Source organism: Oncorhynchus keta, chromosome 11 (genome assembly GCF_023373465.1).
Source record: "Oncorhynchus keta strain PuntledgeMale-10-30-2019 chromosome 11, Oket_V2, whole genome shotgun sequence".
NCBI lineage: Eukaryota > Metazoa > Chordata > Actinopteri > Salmoniformes > Salmonidae > Oncorhynchus > Oncorhynchus keta.
This window is the reverse complement of record NC_068431.1, coordinates 24,630,105-24,651,125: the sequence shown is the minus strand read 5'-3', so window position 1 is coordinate 24,651,125 and position 21,021 is coordinate 24,630,105. Positions and strand designations below refer to the sequence as shown.

General features: G+C 44.4%; 1 protein-coding gene across 1 annotated transcript in view; it reads left to right on the top strand.

The window, feature by feature from the left end:
* Positions 1-21,021, top strand: part of LOC118389964 (roundabout homolog 3) — a 133,844-nt gene that overhangs the window by 28,627 nt on the left and 84,196 nt on the right. The window contains exon 2 of the mRNA XM_035780018.2: positions 883-1,209. Within this exon, the coding sequence (XP_035635911.1) occupies positions 883-1,209 (327 nt within the window). The remainder of the gene's footprint in view (positions 1-882; positions 1,210-21,021) is intronic.

Here is a 21,021-nt window from a genome sequence, read left to right as displayed (position 1 = left end):
GGCATTCGTCCAGTGGATACGAAGCCGCCCTCTTATCGGACATAATTTGAGCCTACATTCTCACACCTAGCTCTGCGGAGAGGTCTTGAGAGCCTCCTCCTCCATCTTGGTTTGCTGACAAGTCAACTCGGCTCAAAAAACTTGGGGCTTCATCAAAAATCGGCATCGGGATGCATCTCCGTAATTATTCTGACAAATACCGTGAGAAAAACACTAAAAATAAAAAATAAACACTCTCGTGCTAGTGTTTCTGCTCCTGTTGCTATTCATCCATAATTGTCCCCTTCAACACACTGTTATTAAAACTTGGGGGAATGACAAGGAAGCCATTTCTAAGCACTACAGCATCAAAACCTGCTGGAGTTATATTCTCTCTCTCTCTCTCTCTCTCTCTCTCTCTCTCTCTCTCTCTCTCTCTCTCTCTCTCTCTCTCTCTCTCTCTCTCTCTCTCTCTCTCTCTCTCTAAAAACCCTTGGCGGTAAATTCTACATATAGAGCATGTAATTTCTCAGCCATCAAGTTGATATGATTACGGAATAGTATCACGAGAACAATAACTCAACATGTCCAGTTTCCTCGGGACCTATGTTGTTGTTGTTTTTTTGGGGGGAAAAATGTTGTTGACATTTGTTTGAGCCAGAATTTAATGTTTATGTTGACTTGTTTATTCTGTTGTTTGCAACCCTCTTCCATCCTCTCCTGTAGGCGTGTGCATACTGATGGAGCCCTATCCCCTCTCCCCTACAGAAAGTTAGTGCATATTCACAACATAGTAGAGTATTCACCCTCTTCACTCTCTCTCCTGCTTTTTCCTACTTACTGACAACAAGTCACACAACACTGTACACTTTTAACCCGTTACCCCCTCTCTTTCTGTTCCAGGATCCCGGCCCAGGTTAGAGGATGCCCCCCCGCGGATTGTGGAGCACCCCTCTGACCTGATCGTGTCCAAGGGCGAACCAGCCACCCTCAACTGCAAGGCCGAGGGGCGTCCCAGCCCCATGGTGGAGTGGTACAAAGATGGCGAACGAGTGGAGACAGACAGGGAAGACCCGCGCTCCCACCGTATGCTGCTGCCCAGCGGCTCCCTCTTCTTCCTGCGTATTGTCCACGGTCGACGGAGCAAGCCTGACGAGGGGGTCTATGTGTGCGTGGCACGCAACTACCTAGGCGAGGCCGTCAGTCGCAATGCATCGCTGGAGGTGGCAAGTAAGTGCCTTTGCTTTTGTCTGCCATTTTGGCTCTTGGTGTCAGCCAAAATGGAAGAGATGGCTGGAGAATAGCACTGTATAGCACTGATAGAAAATAGAGGCAATCTTCCTGGACTGGGTTCATTATTGCGAATAAGTGACAGCTCAAGCGAATAAGTGCCATTGGAAAGGGAAAGTGTAGCAAGAACAGCCAATGGTTCCTGTTTCCAGGTGTTAGCCCCCGAAATCATCTCACACACACGCACCCACTATAGAAAACCCTGTAAGAATGGAAAGCAATGGAAGTTGGCGCCTAGCAACTTTTCACAATAGGACACTGCTGATATCTGTTCTGCTGTAATGAAATGTGGACGGGCCAATTTGATTTCACTATTAGATTAGCCAATGCGCTATTGCATTAGGATTTCATTATGTAATTCCGTTCTACAACAACACGGGTCATTTGAGTATTTCAGTACTTAAGCACTTTTATTACGTACTTCAGTACTTTTATTACGTTTTTCCTGATATGAGTTGAGGATGGTTTCTTTGTATGTATTGTTGCCTGTGAGGCTACAGTTACCCAATTCCTCAGAATCTGTTATAGGATGATGTAAGCAGTTGGTTGTATACAGTATTGATAGCAACATACACATATCTATTAGAGCTAAATTCTTGTGAAGGCTGTCTTTACCCCATGACTAACTGTCCCCCCTCAAATTAGCCCTGAAACACAGAAACTGTTTTTACTAAGGTAGCAGTGAATGTCCAACGCTTTCATCCATCCTTTTGTGGAGTGTATATTGGAGCCAATATTGCTCACCTTAAAACTTGCATACATCTCAGGAATTTCTAAATTCTTCTGCCCTTTGCTCACACCCCCCATAACATGAAACTCACCTCCCGATGCAGTAATAAGAAACAGCTGAAGAGAAGAGTCGATGAAACTCTAGACCCTCTTACAACACCTCAGGTCCTGCGTCCTGTTTTGGAAGGCTCCAGCCCTATAACCTAATCTTCAAGCCTAATTTCACCCTGACTGCTTCCACGGAAACAGTAACATAAATTAGTCCAATGCTTGTTCTTTGGCGGGGTCGTTAAGGCTTACGTCGGTCACCTGAACTGAGAGCATAGCTCCAAGGATTATCTTTTTACTTTGTCTTGCTCTCATATCCCGATGCCTCAAATAGCTACATGTTTTATGGGATTAGCTGTGAGCAAGCAGATTGGAGTTGTGTTCTTGGCCGTTCAGAAGGGTGTACTTTCAGCAGTAAAGCCTGAGGAGGTAATCGTTTGAGCTAGGGGAAATGGAGTAGGCTGCAGAACACAGGACACTTTGGGAGCTGAGGAATAAGGCAATGTGTAGTGGAAATGTTTTTGTTGGAATCATGATTTGTCTGACTAGTATTTTCAGCCTTATATGCCATGATGGTATTTTTGAGGTGGGCTGCTTATGTTAGCTCTAAGACTGGTGCTGGTTTTACAGAAGACATACCCTTCTTTTACCAGGGTAAGTTGATTGAGAAGACATTCTCATTTACACTGTATGGTCTAAGGAAGAGTTGCAATGGAAAGTGGTTGACTGAGCCACAGATGGCTCTCAACTTCTCTCGTCTCTATTTGATGCTGGTCTGGTTTCACTAAGTCAGTGCTATACAGGTTTCTCTCTTGCTTCACTGAGTCACTCCTAATCCAATGGCCCTGAGGTACTGGCATCCTGACCTAGTCTCTGGAGCCCAGTGTCTCCGCTGGTCTCTGAAGCTAGTATCTCTGAGACCAATGCACCCTGCAGCTGGCTTTCGACTGAGAAACACACACACACACACGCAACGAACGCCTGCTCCGACCCTTAGGGAGAGGACACCCCTCCCCCTCACCAACACACACATCCCTTACTATAACACACACCCCCACACACTGCCCATTGTGGATCAGTCGCTCTGCTCATACCTCCCATCTCCTCTCCCCAGAAGATAAGGATCCTATGTTTCCTTTTTCTCTCAGTCTGCAACCTCATGGTTATATGAGTGTGTGTGCGCACACATCTGACTTTTGGATCATTGTCCCCAGGGCTGGCTCATGGCTGGGGTCGCCTAGAGAGGAACTGCTCATCTCCATCAGTGGGCGTGTGCCAATGGTGCCTGCATGATGATGGTGATGCTTGAAATACAACCCTGGATGCCAGGACCCTCTGTGCCGCTTTGCCCATGCCAGGGGCACAGCATGGCATCGGTGTGGCGCGGGTATGGGGCAGGCATGGCAGTAGCCTTTCAATGGCTCTTTTCTAGTTAGTGAGCTGGGGGTAGGAACCAGATTGCTCGGTGGGACGGCTCACTCACAGGTTCAGGGGGTTTAACCTCTAGTTGCTCCATCTGCTACCAGCGGAGAGGCACTGAGCAGCACAGATGAGCGGTGGTCTAGAGACCAGACAGGCACTGTTCATACTGTGAGTGTGTGTGTATGTGTCATTGTATATATAGTACATTAGTGTGTCTGTGTTGAATGTGTTCGCCTGTGTGTGTGTTTCGTGGATGGCATCCACATCAAAGACCATATCACATTTTACGGCTAAAAATGCAAAGTAATAGCCATCGCTGTACAATAGACCCAACTGAAAAGAAACTGTTTGAAATTCAGACTGCCTTTCCCCAGGTCGCCAGTCCATTGTTTGGGGTTTTATATTGCTCTGAAGGTTTTATGACCCTGTCTCTGTCTCTACCGCTGCTTTTATGGTTCATGAATATGTTTGAGGAGACGAGGCATGGAGGTGTACCGGAGGGGGACAGGGTCAGTCCCTGAGATACATTTCAAATAGGATTGCCTGGGGTAACTTGGGAGAGAGGGGGGTCCAAAAAAGAGCCTGAAGGTCATGTGGAGGTCAGCTGTGGTTTCCAGGGGAACTGGTGGGGGCAGGATGGAAGCTGCCGGGGGAATTCTGGGATTCCACAGGTGAGGGGAGGATCTGACGACACTGTCCTCTCTCCTCTATCTGGTGTGTGTGTGGTTCGGTGTGTGTGTGTGTGTGTTTCTGTTTTTTATGTTTGTGTGAGTGTCTGTGTTTGTATGTGTGTGGCAGGAGCAGGGCCAACTTTATCACCCGTCCTAATCCAGGACGGCAGTGTCTGAGAAGCAGCTGAAGCACACACACACACACACACGCACACAAACACACACCCCCACCCATCCTCCAGAAAAAAATATTGAGGTTTTAGGGGATTAGGAACTGGGAGGAAGGGGGGACTTGGCAGATAAGAGTGTCTGAGTTGCCTCCCTCCATTTTGAAATGGCCAAGCTGCTACAGGGCACGCTCTCCTCAGGCAGCTCCAGGATGGTTTCCCTCTTTGTTATTAACCCTGGTCAGGGCCAATATGGGGCACGTTTCTCCATAACTGCTTCACACTCCTGACTGAGCTTTTTCCAACCTCATGTCAAGCTAGGAACAGAAATCCTGAAATATAGGCCTGGGCCCATAGTCGCCAGCAGAGATTAGGGACATCAGTGGTTCCAAGGGAATTTGCCACTGTATTTGAGTCAGACTGTCTCTGAGTTGATCTCTCTTTGAGTTGGTCGGTCTCTGAGTTGGGCAGTCTCTGAGTTGACCTCTCTCTGAGTTGGTCAGTCTCTGAGTTGGTCAGTCTCTGAGTTGACCTCTCTGAGTTGACCTCTCTGAGTTGACCTCTCTGAGTTGACCTCTTTGAGTTGCCCTCTCTGAGTTGACCTCTCTGAGTTGATCTCTCAGAGTTGGACTCTCTCTGAGCCCTCCTGTGTGTCCAGGCTTCACTAATGAGATCAGTGGGCTGGCGACCAGGCTTGTGCAGGCTGAGGACGGGGCAGAGGACAGGACCAAGGGGGCTAAACACAAAAGATGGGGTCAGATGGCCCGAGGTGAGGCTGGGACTCTGGCTGGCCACTCTTGTCCCCCTTCCCTCTGGTGGTCATCGAGCCGGCCTCAACGGCCAAATCTGACCTCCTCATAGGATCATGAATTAATTAGACCAGTTAGGGGCCAAGACCTGTACTGGTGGCCTGGGGCCAGTGATGTGTGTGTTGTGTAGAGAGAGGGATGATGGGGGTCAAGAGGAGATGACAACAGGGGTCTCTCTCTCTATCTCTCTATCTCTCTATCTGCCCCATGCTAATGAGCAGTGGGGCATCTGAAGGGCCATTGTGTGCCCTGGGTTATGGCAGAACCACGCAGACCAATAAAAGCCCGCTCCGACCGTTGTGACTAATCACACTACATAATGTCTCATGGCTACAGATCACTAGCACCGTCGGCTACACCGCCACACTGTCAAATCCACCAGACCCTCCCACTGACCTCCACCGTCTGTCAGATTCTGTTAGTTCCCAAACTGTTATGCAATAGTAGGAGTGCTAATTGGAGTCCTGTAACCTTGTTATACTGTGATCACAGAATTCCTCAAATTAGTTTGGATATATTTCAAAAGCATGTTGTTCGGGAATAAGATGCGGTTCAAAAATAGATAAACTCCCATTCTTGTCCCCAAGGTGACTCCTGTGGGGTCAGGCTCGGTGAATATATTGCTGTTTTTAGGTTCTACCAACGGCTGCTTTATTATTCCGTTCATTTTGTTGCATCGTCCTCTTCCCCGGGAGCCTTCTGCCTGCCAGACGAGAGGCTGATTCAAAGTCAAGTTTTCGCTTAATTGACTCTGTTTTTAACCCACCACAAATGGTAAATGACCGTTTAAACTCTCTAATCTGAAATTCACCTTAAGTTGACCACCGCTTCAGAGTTGGAAAGGTCAGAGAAGAGCTTAAGTCATTCGACTGGATCTAAATGGATTTCATCTCAGATCCATTTTCTTTGGAGTTTGTTGACGTGGGGAAAATGGGTGCATTTGAACTCCACACCCTCCTTTATCTGCCACGCTTGAGCGAGTTGTTTGGGAGTTTTCATGAGCAGGGCACATGAATGGGCACTGGATAAACGACACCCAACACATTTGACAGAGCACTGGGCACCGCGGTTTGCAGAAAGTCAGTAAAAAAAAACCCTCGCCATCTGTTCCTGGACCAATTGTTCATCGGGAGCTCCCACACTGCCCCTACGTCATGAATGGACAGACACAGTTGGACACTTGTCCGCTTAAACACACAGTCTTGACCGTCTCCGAGATGAGACAGAAGTGTCAGCAACCGACAACAACCACACAATGCACAAAATCAGGAAAGTTGACATTGCCAAACTGACTGACCGCCATGTGGGCAGTGAGGACACATGCAATCGTACCCTGTCAAACTCACCGTCCCCAGCCAGAATGAGACAGAAGTGACCGAGGCGTGTATGTGTGTGTTCTCTGTGGAGATTGCTGACACCGAACACACACAAACCGCCTCCTATTCAATTGGCCTCCTATCCTATCTCTATCCAATATAAAGAGCTGATAACATGACTTGTACCTCGATTACAGCAATAGCACAAAAGTGAGAAGGAACCAACAGTGTAATAGTTGGCGCATGCCAGTAGATGCTAGAACAATGTGGTGTCTGGCATTGTCTCCGGCCTTGCCGTGTTTGAGTAAGCATCTATTCTAAATCTCCCGACTTTTCTCCTCTTGTCCAAGACAAGTAAAAAAAAATTGTCAGACAAGAAGAATATAGATTTAATAAGCTGTCCGAATTTACAATTTTGATAAAATCTGACAAATCACAATATCAAACAATTAAGGACTATTCCGATCAGAATTGGATGTTGGTGTTGGTGATGTTGGTTGAGCGAGCAGTGTGTCGAGCAGTGTGTCAAGCAGTGTGTCAAGAAACAGCGCAGGTCATGTTTCAGAGCAAGCAAGACTGTTGGGGAGTTGCAGCGATGAGACAAGATCGTAACTACCAATTAGATGTCACGAAATTGGGGAGAAAAGTGCTTAAAAATATATATATATATTTTTCCATGTACCTCAATTTAAAAAAACACGTGTCAAAGTGTAGGTGATATGCATATTGTCTACAGCCTCATGTCCAGACCGATCCTGTCATGAGGGAGACGCCAGAAAATGTAGCCAAACTTAAATGAGACTTTTAATTTCATAAATATAGGCAAAACGCCAGTCATGTTTGACAAATTGATAATTAGCACCTAAAGACTTGATTCTGTTGACATAGCCTACTGAGGCAACGTTCACCCAGATCAACTGGTCACAAGACCAGAGAGTGAAGGGCCGTCCGTGCCTGTTGCGCACCGCACATCACCCACTTTGAATCTGAGCGGAGGCGGTCAGTATTTTGAAACTATTTAATCATAAACGTAATTGTTTAAAACCTGGACATTTTATGTAATTTTATAAAGCATGTCTTACCTTGTTTCAAAGTAGCCTAGCCAATATATGACCATATAAACACTTAATAGGCCATTGAAACCAGAATTCTTCTCATGTTCTATTGGTTTTCAAATCAACATTATTTTATTGTCTAGCAGCCAAAGACATAATCATAGTGATTTGAGCTTTTGGACAAGTACAAAATCTGTCCTACATGTCCAAAGGACATGGACCTGGAAATCAGCACCAATAAACAGATTGAAAACGGGCCTGGTTTTTATCACCGATGTGTGCACCCAATACAACTCTCTCTCGCTCTTGCTCATTGCCCAGTCCCAGTCCAGAGTTCTGCATTTCAGTCATGTCTCTCTGCTGTTGTGTGTGCATGAGTCATTTCGACTATGTTCAGAACTAACCCCGCATTGGCTCCTGAGGGAAGGTGGATAAAGAGGCGTATGGGATTTGGCAAGCTGTCCCACATTCTAAGGTGGGCACCAATAAAGCTTTTGAGGTGCAAAATAGAATATTTCTCTTCAGGATACTAGATACTAGATAATATATCTACCATTTTGTTTTTTGGCAATGCTGCTGCAAAATTCAATCTTTGTTCAATTAAGCTTTTTATGTTTTGTTATTGTCCATTTTATGGTAATTTTATTGTCATACAGCTTTTAGAGAAAAGGCTGAGATATTTTTATGTTTGACCACTCATCAACTCCTTGTTTGTGTGGAACGACAATGCCTCCGGGCTGCATTCTCAAACTAAACATCACACCGGCTGAACCCTAGCCCCCCTATACCTATTTTACACCATATCTATCCCCAGGCTGTGATGGTTGGTTGGTTGGATGGTTGGTCGTTTTTTTATAAAGCCATAAAACACTCTTCAAGAGATCAGTTGGGAATCTTACTCTTAAGCACCTTTTGAAACCTAATTTTCAATTATTCATCAGACTTCGCTTAGTATTCAGAGATCTTCATTATCGTACTGAGATACGGTACCTTAAAGAGAGGGGTTGGGGGAGGTGGAACCAGAACTACCCATTCTAATTTTCCATTCTCATCTCATTGTGATAGTATGGGGACATAACAGTTTCTCCAGATGGCTGGCGTACAGTAGACAGAATAGAGAGGGTCAGTGGGGGGAATTTGGGAGAATGGCAGGACTCTCCCCCCGTCAGCCCTGCCATCAATACTGCCCAGTCCCCTCGTTCTTCTTGTCCCTCCTCCCTCTCACCATGCTTCCTCTCTTTGTTTTCACCATTCAGTTATTTTGGGTCAGACCTTTATTCCAGTGGCGAAGGGGTGTATACACCGCTCGCAAACATCAAGTGGTATTTTAATATGGCCCCTCTTGACTTGAAGTACTGTATGGCTGTGTTTCAATCAAACTGGCCCACTATGACTGTTGGGGTGGGGTGGAGATGCACGCAAAAGAGGGTGGAGGCCAAGCCAGCCCCTGTATAAACGACCCTCCCCTTCCTCCCTCCAACTCACTGTTATGAAGGAGTTTACTGGCTTTCTCTACACACATATACTGTAGGCTGCACGTTAGGAATTGTATTCATTTTCCACTCTTTGCTGGCCTTTATATAACATAGTCACTCATAAGGAGCTGTTATGAAACAAAGTGTTTTCATTGTTATTCATTGTGGAAAGAAAATATATTATATAAGTTAAGATACTTTTCTTGGACCTATTAGTTATTTAGGTAACATCTAGCCCTCCGTTGGTGTTGTTTTCACATTCTCAGACAGAGACATAGTATGCATCCCAAATGGCACCCTTTTTCCTTTATAGTGCACAACTTTTTATTAGGGCCCATTTGGAACATGGCTTCAAAACTGGCTTCAGTCAGAATGCTCCAGTGTGACGGCAGAGATGTTGGAGAGGGCTTCTTGGCTGGCAGCAGACATGTTTCCCTATCGTACTCTCCTTGAATTATGGTGCTCAGCTAAGCCTAGCTGCCTGGGGGACTGTAGCCCAAATACATACATATGCACACAGGCACCCCCCCCCCCCCCCCCAAAAAAGACACATACAGGAAAGGTGTGTGTGGGGGATTAACCTCTTGCTCCTGGTCGGATGAGCACAGCCAGAGCAGGACCACCGTTATAGGAGATGGGAATGGGCCATGAAGCGAGACACTAGGTGAACACTTCCCATGGTATGGGGGTTTGGAAGGATTTTACACCCCAATGAGGTGTGTGTGTGTCCACAGGCTGCTTCCCAAGGCTGAAAGAGACCAGTGATGCTTTTGTGGGAAGAGGGCTAAGGAGAAGGGGAGCGAGGAAAAGAAAGCTTGAAAAGGCAGAGGGGAGTGTGATAGTGTGATGGTTAGAAGTAGTGGGTCGGACTGGTGTCAGAACATTCCAGCTGTCCAGTATTTTAATAACGCCCCTCTTGACTTGAAATATGTTTGTGTTTCAATCAAACTGGCCCAGTAGGCCTGAGACATGGGGCAGACCTTTGGGGGGCGGAGGTGCATGGAGGAGAGGGTGAAGACCAAGCCAACTACCACATAAACTAACCTCCCTCCCTCCAACTCACTGTTACAAAGGAGTTTACTGGCCTTCCCAACACATATACTGTAGGCTACACATACAGCGGGGAGAACAAGTATTTGATACACTGCCGATTTTGCAGGTTTTCCTACTTACAAAGCATGTAGAGGTCTGTAATTCTTATCATGGGTACACTTCAACTGTGAGAGAAGTCATCTAAAACAAAAATCCAGCAAATCACATTGTATGATATTTAAGTAATTCATTTGCATTATATTGCATGACATAAGTATTTGATACATCAGAAAAGCAGAACTTAATATTTGGTACAGAAACCTTTGTTTGCAATTACAGAGATCATACGTTTCCTGAAGTTCTTGACCAGGTTTGCACACACTGCAGCAGGGATCCTTCTCCTGATCCTTCAGGTTTCAGGGCTGTCGCTGGGCAATACGGACTTTCAGCTCCCTCCAAAGATTTTCTATTGGGTTCAGGTCTGGAGACTGGCTAGGCCACTCCAGGACCTTGAGACGCTTCTTACGGAGCCACTCCTTAGTTGCCCTGGCTGTGTGTTTTGGGTCGTTGTCATGCTGGAAGACCCAGCAATGACCCATCTTCAATGCTCTTACTGAGGGAAGGAGGTTGTTGGGCAAGATCTCGCGATACATGGCCCCATCCATCCTCCCCTCAATACGGCGCAGTCGTCCTGTTCACTTTGCAGAAAAGCATCCCCAAAGAATGATGTTTCCAACTCCATGCTTCACGGTTGGGATGGTGTTCTTGGGGTTGTACTCATCCTTCTTCTTCCTCCAAACACGGCGAGTGGAGTTTAGACCAAAAAGCTCTTTGTCTCATCAGACCACATGACCTTCTCCCATTCCTCCTCTGGATCATCCAGATGGTCATTGGCAAACTTCAGACGGGCCTGGACATGCGCTTGCTTGAGCAGGGGGGGGACCTTGCGTGCGCTGCAGGATTTTAATCCATGACGGCGTAATGTGTTACTAATGGTTTTCTTTGAGACTGTTGTCCCAGCTCTCTTCGGGTCATTGACCAGGTCCTGCCGTGTAGTTCTCGGCTGATCCCTCACCTTCGTCATGATCATTGATGCCGCACGAGGTGAGATCTTGCATGGAGCCCCAGACCAAGGGTGATTGACCGTCAACTTGAACTTCTTCCATTTTCTAATAATTGCGCCAACAGTTGTTGCCTTCTCACCAAGATGCTTGCCTATTGTCCTGTAGCCCATCCCAGCCTTGTGCAGGTCTACAATTTTATCCCTTACACAGCTCTCTGGTATTGGCCATTGTGGAGAGGTTGGAGTCTGTTTGATTGAGTGTGTGGACAGGTGTCTTTTATACAGGTAACGAGTTCAAACAGGTGCAGTTAATACAGGTAATGAGTGGAGAACAGGTGGGCTTCTTAAATAAAAACTAACAGGTCTGTGAGAGCTGGAATTATTACTGGTTGGTAGGTGATCAAATACTTACATGTATGTCATGCAATAAAATGCTAATTAATTACTTAAAAATCATACAATGTGATTTTCTGGATATTTGTTTTAGATTCTGTCTCTCACAGTTGAAGTGTACCTCTGATCAAAATTACAGACCTCTACATGCTTTGTAAGTAGGAAAACCTGCAAAATCGGCAGTGTATCAAATACTTGTTCTCCCCACTGTATACACATACCTATACATGTACAAATATGAACACACACAGGCAAGGTTTCACTCGCTCTCATATGAGGCCCTGCAGGTCACAGTCACCCTCCACATTGAGTAGTGCGGTCGCCACACACTCATTTATTACTCCAATTTGTACCCTGGCACTTCTGTCTGTGAAAGGCTGCTGAGGAGGGCCAGGCATGGCCATTTATGACCACTTAAAAAGGCCTGAAATGTTGCACCTTGACAGCTCACCTCGTCTATCTGTCCCTCCACGTCTATGCTGGCCTCCCCTAACTATTTTCATGGCTGTCTGAGATTTTTATGTCATTTAAGGTTGAATTACGAACGTTACAGTATTTCTACATTGCGTTGTTATGAGTCGTGCTATGAGTTTTTATGAGGTGCTTCGACCAAAGATGATGAGTTTTGAGAAGCTTTAAATAAGTGTATGTTTTCTGTCATGCATCCCTGGGTAGAGTTGGAAAATGGAAGTGAAACCTTATTTGTAAACAATATTACCTCATATAGTTGCCCAAACTGACACACTACTTTAGCAGACATGCAAACATTGTTTGTTTTATTGTTTTATAAAAAATACATTTAATGCAACGCAACAAAGAACAAAGGAAGAATGCTTAAAAAGCAGTATTATAATACATGGTGGTGTATCAGAACTCCAATCAACCTGGAGAGTCCTATGCATTTTCTTTGTCATAAAGGAAATAATTTTCAATGCCCTGTCACCACCACGGTGGGGCCAGCTGCCTTTCACCCATCAGTCGCCCAAAGGCCAGAGAGGTTGGCCTAGAGATGGGGGTCTGTGAGGCGAAGGGGAGGAACCCCCAGCTGTTGTGTGTTAACAGGACTCAGGTGACAGGCCTAACCAGGGGAGACAGCTTCTAAATGAGTGGTGCAACAAGGACAAACACGCATCATAAACAAAAGAGGGGGAGAAAATTAGGAGAAATGAGGGAAGGGGAGAAAGGAGAGGAGAAAACACGCCATCAGGGTCATATGGCTGGGGGGGGGGTGGAACCCTCCTGGACTGTACCCTCCTCCCCCCAACCTCCCCTGCTCCCCCCTTCTCATTTCCCTATCATCCCCAAGGCAATATCTGTCTGGGTCCGTCAGTGGTTGCCTCACCATACCAGTCCCAGTCTTCCCTACCACCATCAACCAGTCTCATTATCCAGAGTGGGCCTTTCTTTGATCCCTATCGGGAGTTTGGAGATGATGAAACGTCAAGGAGAGAGCGTGGAGGGAGGGGTGGGTGTGTGTGTGAGGGGGCTCTGGGTGGGACAGATGTCCTGGCCGCAGGTGTCTCTAAGCACCAAACACCTCCCTCCTCTCTTCGTACACACACACTCACACACAAACCTCCCCTCAAACCACCCGTCCAGCTCATGCCACCAACCCCCCCAACACCAAACACAACACACACACCCTCCATGACAGCTGTGGTTCCAGCAGTAGGACAGACAGTGCTGTCTGTCTGAGTCCCAACACTAATACCCTCTACATTATGAGTATGAGGGGTAACTAGAGATCATCTGCCCCTCAGGTACACATTCTAACACACATGCGTGTGTGTTTTTGTCAATGTCACTCAATGTGTGTATGTGTGGCCACATGTGTGTTCGTGTTTTAAGCGAGAATTTATAGGCCAAACCACAATTTTCTTATCCTAGTCTCATCCTAGGGAAAGTATGGGGCCCCCATGGAGAGGCCCCAAAGGCATACCTCCTCCATCCCCCTACCTCCCCTCCCCTCTGCCAAAAATGAACTTTTATTGATCACCAATTTGGGGACCCACCAAGACACTCAATCCCCCACCCCCTATACATCTGCCTATACATCTGGTGTCCAAGGCAAAATAAATATACAGTCGTGGCCAAAAGTTTTGAGAATGACACAAATATTCATTTTCACAAATTCTGCTGCCTCAGTTTGTATGATGGCAATTTGCATATACTCCAGAATGTTATGAAGAGTGATCAGATGAATTGCAATTAATTGAAAAGTCCCTCTTTGCCATTCAAATTAACTGAATCACCCCAAAATATTTCCACTGCATTTCAGCCCTGCCACAAAAGGACCAGCTGACATCATGTCAGTGATTCTCCCGTGTTGACGAGGACAAGGCTGGAGATCACTCTGTCATGCTGATAGAGGTCGAATAACAGACTGAAAGCTTCAAAGAAGGGTGGTGCTTGGAATCATTCTTCTTCCTCTGTCAACCATGGTTACCAGCAAGAAAACACGTGCTGTCATCATTGCTTTGCACAAAAAGGGCTTCACAGGCAAGGATATTGCTGCCAGTAAGATTGCACCTAAATCTTCCGTTTATCAGATCATCAAGAACTTCAAGGAGAGCGGTTCAATTGTGGTGAAGAAGGCTTTAGGGCGACCAAGAAAGTCCAGCCAGCGCCAGGACCGTCTCCTAAAGTTGATTCAGCTGCGGGATCGGGGCACCACCAGTACAAAGCTTGCTCAGGAATGGCAGCAGGCAGGTGTGAGTGCATCTGCATGCATAGTGAGGCAAAGACTTTTGGAGGATGGCCTGGTGTCAAGAAGGGCAGCAAAGAAGCCACTTCTCTCCAGGAAAAACATCAGGGACAGACTGATATTCTGTAAAACGTACAGGGATTGGACTGCTGAGGACTGGGGTAAAGTCATTTTCTCTGATGAATCCCCTTTCCGATTGTTTGGTCATCCGGAAAAAACCTTGTCCGGAGAAGACAAGGTGAGCGCTACCATCAGTCCTGTGTCATGCCAACAGTAAAGCATCCTGAGACCATTCATGTGTGGGGTTGTGTCTCAGCCAAGGGTCACTCAAAATTTTGCCTAAGAACACAGCCATGAATAAAGAATGGTTCCAACACATCCTCCGAGAGCAACTTCTCCCAACCATCCAGGAACAGCTTGGTGATGAACAATGCCTTTTCCAGCATGATGGAGCACCTTGCCATAAGGCAAAAGTGATAACTAAGTGGCTCGGGGAACAAAACATCGATATTTTGGAAACTCCCCAGACCTTAATCCCATTGAGGACTTGTGTTCAATCATCAAGTGGCGGGTGGACAAACAAAAACCCACAAATTCTGACAAACTCCAAGCATTGATTATGCAAGAATGGGCTGACATCAGTCAGGATGTGGCCCAGAAGTAAATTGACAGCATGCCAGGGCAGATTGCAGAGGTCTTGAAAAAGAAAGGTCAACACTGCAAATATTGACTCTTTGCATCCACTTCGTGTAATTGTCAAATAAAGCCTTTGACACTTATGAAATGCTTGTAATAATACTTCAGTATTCCATAGTAACATTCTACAAAAATATCTGAAGACACTGAAGCAGCAAACTTTGTGGAAATTAATATTTGGCAAAACTTTTGGCCACGACTGTACAACTTCCTCATACAGAAAACGGATATGCAAAACCATAAGGGGGGCTAGGCCTACCTAATACAACACACAGGAGATGAGGCATAGATTGCATACATTGACCTTATCATCATAGGCACTGGCCGCTTTCATTGAATGTCAAACACACGCCATCAATACAGCACACATTCATATTCAGCTATGAATAAATTCAAATTAAATTCTATTTACATAAGTATTCACACCTCTGAGTCAATACATGTTAGAATCACCGTTGGCAGTGATTACAGCTGTGAGTCTTTTGGGGGTAAGTCTAAAAGCTTTGCACACCTGGATTGTACAATATTTTCCCATTATTATTTATACAATTCTTCAAGCTCCGTTATATTGGTGGTTGGTCATTGCTAGACAGCCATTTTCAAGTCTTGTCATAGATTTTCATGCAAATTTAAGTCAAAACTGTAACTAGGCCACTTAGGAACATTCAATGTCACCTTGGTAAGCAACTCCAGTGTATATGTGGCCTTGTGTATTAGGTTATTGCCCTGATGAAAGGTACATTTGTCTCCCAGTGTCTGTTGGAAAGCAAACTGAACCAGGTTTTCCTCTATGATTTTGCATGCACTTTTCTGTTTCTCTTTTATCCTAGAAAATATCCCTAGTCCTTGCTGATGACAAGCAAACCCATAACATGATGCAGCCACCACCACCATATTTTCTATTCCGTACAAGCTTCCTTCTTTTCACTCTGTTATTTAGGAGTAACTACAACGTTGTTGACCGATCCTCAGTTTTCTCCTATCACAGCCATTTTTAACAATGTAACTGTTTTAAAACCTCATGGTGAAATCCCTAAGTGGTTTCCTTCCTCTCTGGCAACTGAGTTAGGAAGGACGCCTGTATGTTTGTAGTGACTGGGTGTATTGATAACCATCCAATGTGTAATTAATAACTACAACATGCTCAAAGAGATATGCAATGTCTGTTTTTACCATCTACCAATAAGTGCTCTTCTGAGGCATTGGGAAACCTCTGTGGTCATTGTGATTGAATCTGTGTTTGAAATTCCCTGCTCGACTTCGGGACCAGAACGATAATGGTCCTGCTTTAAATTATGTTCAGCTTATAAAGGCTTCATAAAGCCTTCATAATGCCTTCATAAGCACTACATAAATGTGTTACAAAGTATCTATGACCATATGTCATGCTTTACAGAGATGTGGACTCAAATCACGTGTCTTGGATGCAAATTGTGCAACTTGAGACTTGACTTGGCAAAAAGAAAAAACACTTGCGACTCGACTTAACCATCTATGACTCGTGACTTAACTTGGACTCGTTTTGTCAACTAGCGCACTATGTACGCCTGTCTGTCTTTTATATCAGCGCTGTAGGTTCTGTGCGTTCTGTATCTTGACCAATCTCATTCATGGAAATCACAGGTTGTGCTGGCATGGCAAATGCATGTCATCTAGCAAAGCGCAAAGTGCGCGCCATGCCACTGTCCTCTGGTATTTATTTAGCAAACTTGATAATACATCACTCCAGACATACAGTATACCAGCAAGAACTCTTTACAGAAATGTTGCAGCAGCCTACACCTAAACTGTATTGAACTTCTCAGTCTGATCAACTAGGCTACTGATAACAACCGTAGCCCACAGCTGCATAGGCTACAGCCAATGCGCCCTGTCCTCTCTTGCCCTCTGGCCAGGGTAATGTTAATAATGCTAATAATGTTATGTAGCCTATTTATAGCACATTTATTTATGTTAGGGGAAAATGTGATAAAATGTAATTTGGCTATATTCAATTTTGGCTGGCTAGGGCTACCTTGACCTTTTCAATCCAAAATTACTGAAATTACTCAAACAATACCGATTACATAAATATACTGTGTGTGTTACTTTTTAATTGCAGTTGCATAGGCCTATACAATGCAAACCTGCATAATGCAAGCTCAGCCCTGTGAGTTATATTGTCCAATTGCAGTGGTTGTGTCTGTGTAAAGGAAAGTCTAGTTTTAAAATATAATTAATATTAACACGTACTAGGTTGCTGCAGTTTGACAGGGTTTTCACCCTCCCTAGAGCCAGATGTTTTACCAGAATAAAAAAAACAACATGTTACCTGTTTAGAAAATATCTGTATACCAGGTAGCCTAGTGGTTAAGAGCGTTCAGCCAGTAACTGAAAGGTCAATGGTTTGAATCCCCGAGCCGACAAGGTCTGTGTTCCCTTGAGCAATGCACTTAACCCCATGAATCTGGTCCCACTCCCACCATTGCCAATATAAATACCATTTTACAACTAGTAACGAATCACTGTCAGACCCAATAGGGTCCTGATTTATACCTGGTAAGGTTACCAAATTAGGAAAAGCTCTGGGCCCCAGGGAAAATAATTTGCCCCACCACTCTGGGACCTGTGGTGTCACCTCTGTATCAGGGCATCATCTGATCCAAAAATCATTGCTATCGGTTTCAATTTCAATGAAATTGGCATAAAACACTTAACAATTGACTTGAGGACTCGAAACACAAAATTACGCACTTCTGACTTGACTCGACCTGAGCTGTGGAACTTAGGACTTTACTTGAGACTTGCCCATTATTACATGGGACTTGAATCGAGACTCGAAGGTTAAGACTTATAAAGGGTTACATGTTGTGTTGAAGGATGACATATAAAGAGTCATACCATGGTGGGCTGGGCCCAGTGGCGTCATCAGGACTTGGTTTCCGGGGCTTCAGCCAGATGTTTTTAATCCAGCACCGAATCTTTTGATGTTATTTGTTTGTTCTTACATTTCAGTCTGATATGATTTTCCATAATCACACATCGCAAGCTGGATTGACCTGCTTGTTAACTTTCTTCCTCTTGAAAAGCTCACTTATGACCTCCACAAGAGACAGCCCAAGTTTGATAGACTCTGGTCTCCACTACTCCATTGCACAAATTGGAAAGAGTGAATGGGCAGATGCATGTGCCACCCTAGTCATAGACTGTTCTCTCTGCTACTGAACGGCAAGCGGTTCCGGAGCGCCAAGTTGCTACTCTCTGTTGTTATTATCTATGCATAGTCCATATTACCTCTATTATCTCAACACCGGTGCCCTCGCACATTGACTCTGTACCGGTACCCCCTGTATATAGCCTCCACATTGACTCTGTACCGGTACCCCCTGTATATAGCCCCCACATTGACTCTGTACCGGTACCCCCTGTATATAGCCTCCACATTGACTCTGTACCGGTACCCACTGTATATAGCCCCCACATTGACTCTGTACCGGTACCCCTGTATATAGCCCTGCTATTGTTATTTACTCCTGCTCTTGAATTATTTGTTATTCTTATCTCTTACTTTTTTTTAAGGTATTTTCTTAAAACTACATTGTTTGTTAAGGGCTTGTAAGTAAGCATTTCACTGTAAGGTGAACCTGTTATATTTGGCGCGTGTGACAAATACAATTTAATTTGATTTACGACTGCACTTGAAGAAACTTTTCAATGTTCTTGACATTTTCCGGATTGACTGACCTTCATGTCTTAAAGTATTGATGGACTGTCATTTCCCTTTGCTTATTTGAGCTGTTCTTCCATAATATGGACTTAGTCTTTTACCAAATAGGGCTATCTTCTGTAGACCACCCCTACCTTGTCACAACACATCTGATTGGCTCGCATTAAGGAGAGAAATTCCACAAATGAACTTTTAACAAGGTACATCTGTTAATTGAAATGCATTCCAGGTGACTACCCCATGAAGCTGGTTGAGAGAATGCCAAGATTGTGCAAAGCTGTGAAGAATCTCAAATATGATTTGTTTGACACTTTTTGGTTACTGCATGATTCCATATGTGTTATTTCATAGTTTTGATGTCTTCACTATTACTCTACAATGTAGAAAATAGTCAAAATAAAGAAAACCCCTTGAATGAGTAGGTGTGTCCAAACTCTTCACTGGTACTGTAAACAAAAGCATTCACTGTGATAGTTGATAGGCTACATGTAGGCCGTTCATATATAGCTTATTCACAGCACTTAGTTAAATTTCTCGAATGAGTTATTGTTTTTATACGCAAACAGAGAGCAACACCTGTCAAACTCAGACATTTCTCTTAAAACAGGATGTCGATTCGCACGGGACTAGTATTATCAGATGACTTTGGAGTTTGCCAAAAAACAGTAGGTTATTGTGGTTGGAATTGTTACACTCCTGCCATTTAAAAAATTACTGAAATGGCATGTTCGGACGGGACAAAAATGACAGATGTAAAACTGATCCCGTCCGAATAGGGCACAATAGGGCTTGACCTATAGTCAGGGTCACTCTTTGCCGTTCTGCTGCCATAGACGAGACCAAAAATGCTGCCCCCCAGCAAAACTAGAATAGTCCCAGTAAGTAAAATTACATTGGAAAGAAGTCTAAAATACGTATTTTCCAGACATTTAAGTTCGGTTCAATTTAGGTTCTGAATGGAAGGTGAAAAGGTATTTTCCGTATGTTTAAAATATATATTTTCCAGGACACTGAACATGCATATTTTCCGGACGTTGAAAAATACGTATTTTCTGGATGTTGAAATCAGGGTCATTTTGTGTTCTGAATAAAAGTTGGAAAGAAGTCATATATAGACATTTATGTTTTTACCAAATGTTTTTACCAGATTAAGGCTGGTCCAGTCCGGATCGGACCAAAAACCAATGTCCGTGGATGTGGAAATCAAGTCCGGATCTGCACCAAAAAAATACGTCTAAAAGGCTTTGGCGTCGGTCCTTGCTTACTGAGGTGTAGCCTACAGTGTTGCCTTAAATTGAATTTTATGAAAGCCCATCTATGTGGTAGGCCTACCGTTTGTAAAACACCAAAAAACTACGCCAGGACAGGACCAAAAAACACGTCCAAAAGACATTGGCTCGTGCTTACTAGGGTGTAGCCTACCATGTCCGCCTGCAATGGGATTTTATGAATGCCCCTGTACAGTATGTGGTAGGCCCACCATTTGTAAAACAGGCCATTGCATTGTCTTTATTAGTCCTGATTCCTGTGACTAATCAATTTGGCTATTTATGCTCTGAATATCAGTTACCCAACTTTATCAGGAGCTATTGCGAGAGTATGTGTTTACACAGTGGGAAATCCAAAAGTATTAACTTTTTCGCTCTATATGATCAGCTTGTGAAAAAATGGTAGGATACAAACTTTCCTTAAGAAAAAAGATGCAGTAAAGGTGCAGTAACTGCAGTTGACCGATGTCAGCACCTTTCAGATGTATTTTTTTGGTGCAGTTCCGGACAGGCCTTTATTTGGATGCAGTAATTGCGGAATAACTGCAGTGTACTGTAGTTGTATTGCACTTTAACTGCAGTTACACTGATAAATTACTCCTGTGAAAAAAACAATGTTATTTTGGATGAAGTATTTTCAGGATACTGCAGTTATATAGCACCCTAACTGGAGTTATACTGCAGTGTACTGCAGTTATACTGCATTTTGACTGCAATCTTTATCGCAAGGGTTGAAACCACTGATCATGACAATGGGTTGAAACTCCTGGATAGCAGTTGTGATTGTCCATCTTACTTTGACCTGTCCTGTTTGAAGGATATGTTGCTTTTCTAACATGACAGCTCCTTTTTTATTTGATTGAGTGGCATTTGGGTTGGGCTATTTGAAACCTGCATGATGTAAAAAGTGTCCATCTCATTACATTGTCATACATTTTATCTCCAGCCTGTAGGCTTCAGAAAAGGCCACATACTCTTTCTACCATATCCTATATCTGTTACATGATGTATGTTAGATATTTTTTTGGGACTGAATGTTGGTGGAGCACTGCAGAAATGCATCTTTCCAACAGCACCCTGGAGAGGAACGCTGGGAATGGACAAGCAAAATATTTTGCAGCCCTGCCTTTGACAAATGGAGCACCTTAAATTTAATTTTGGGCAAAAAGGAAATCTCCTGTCCATCGTTCATTGAATC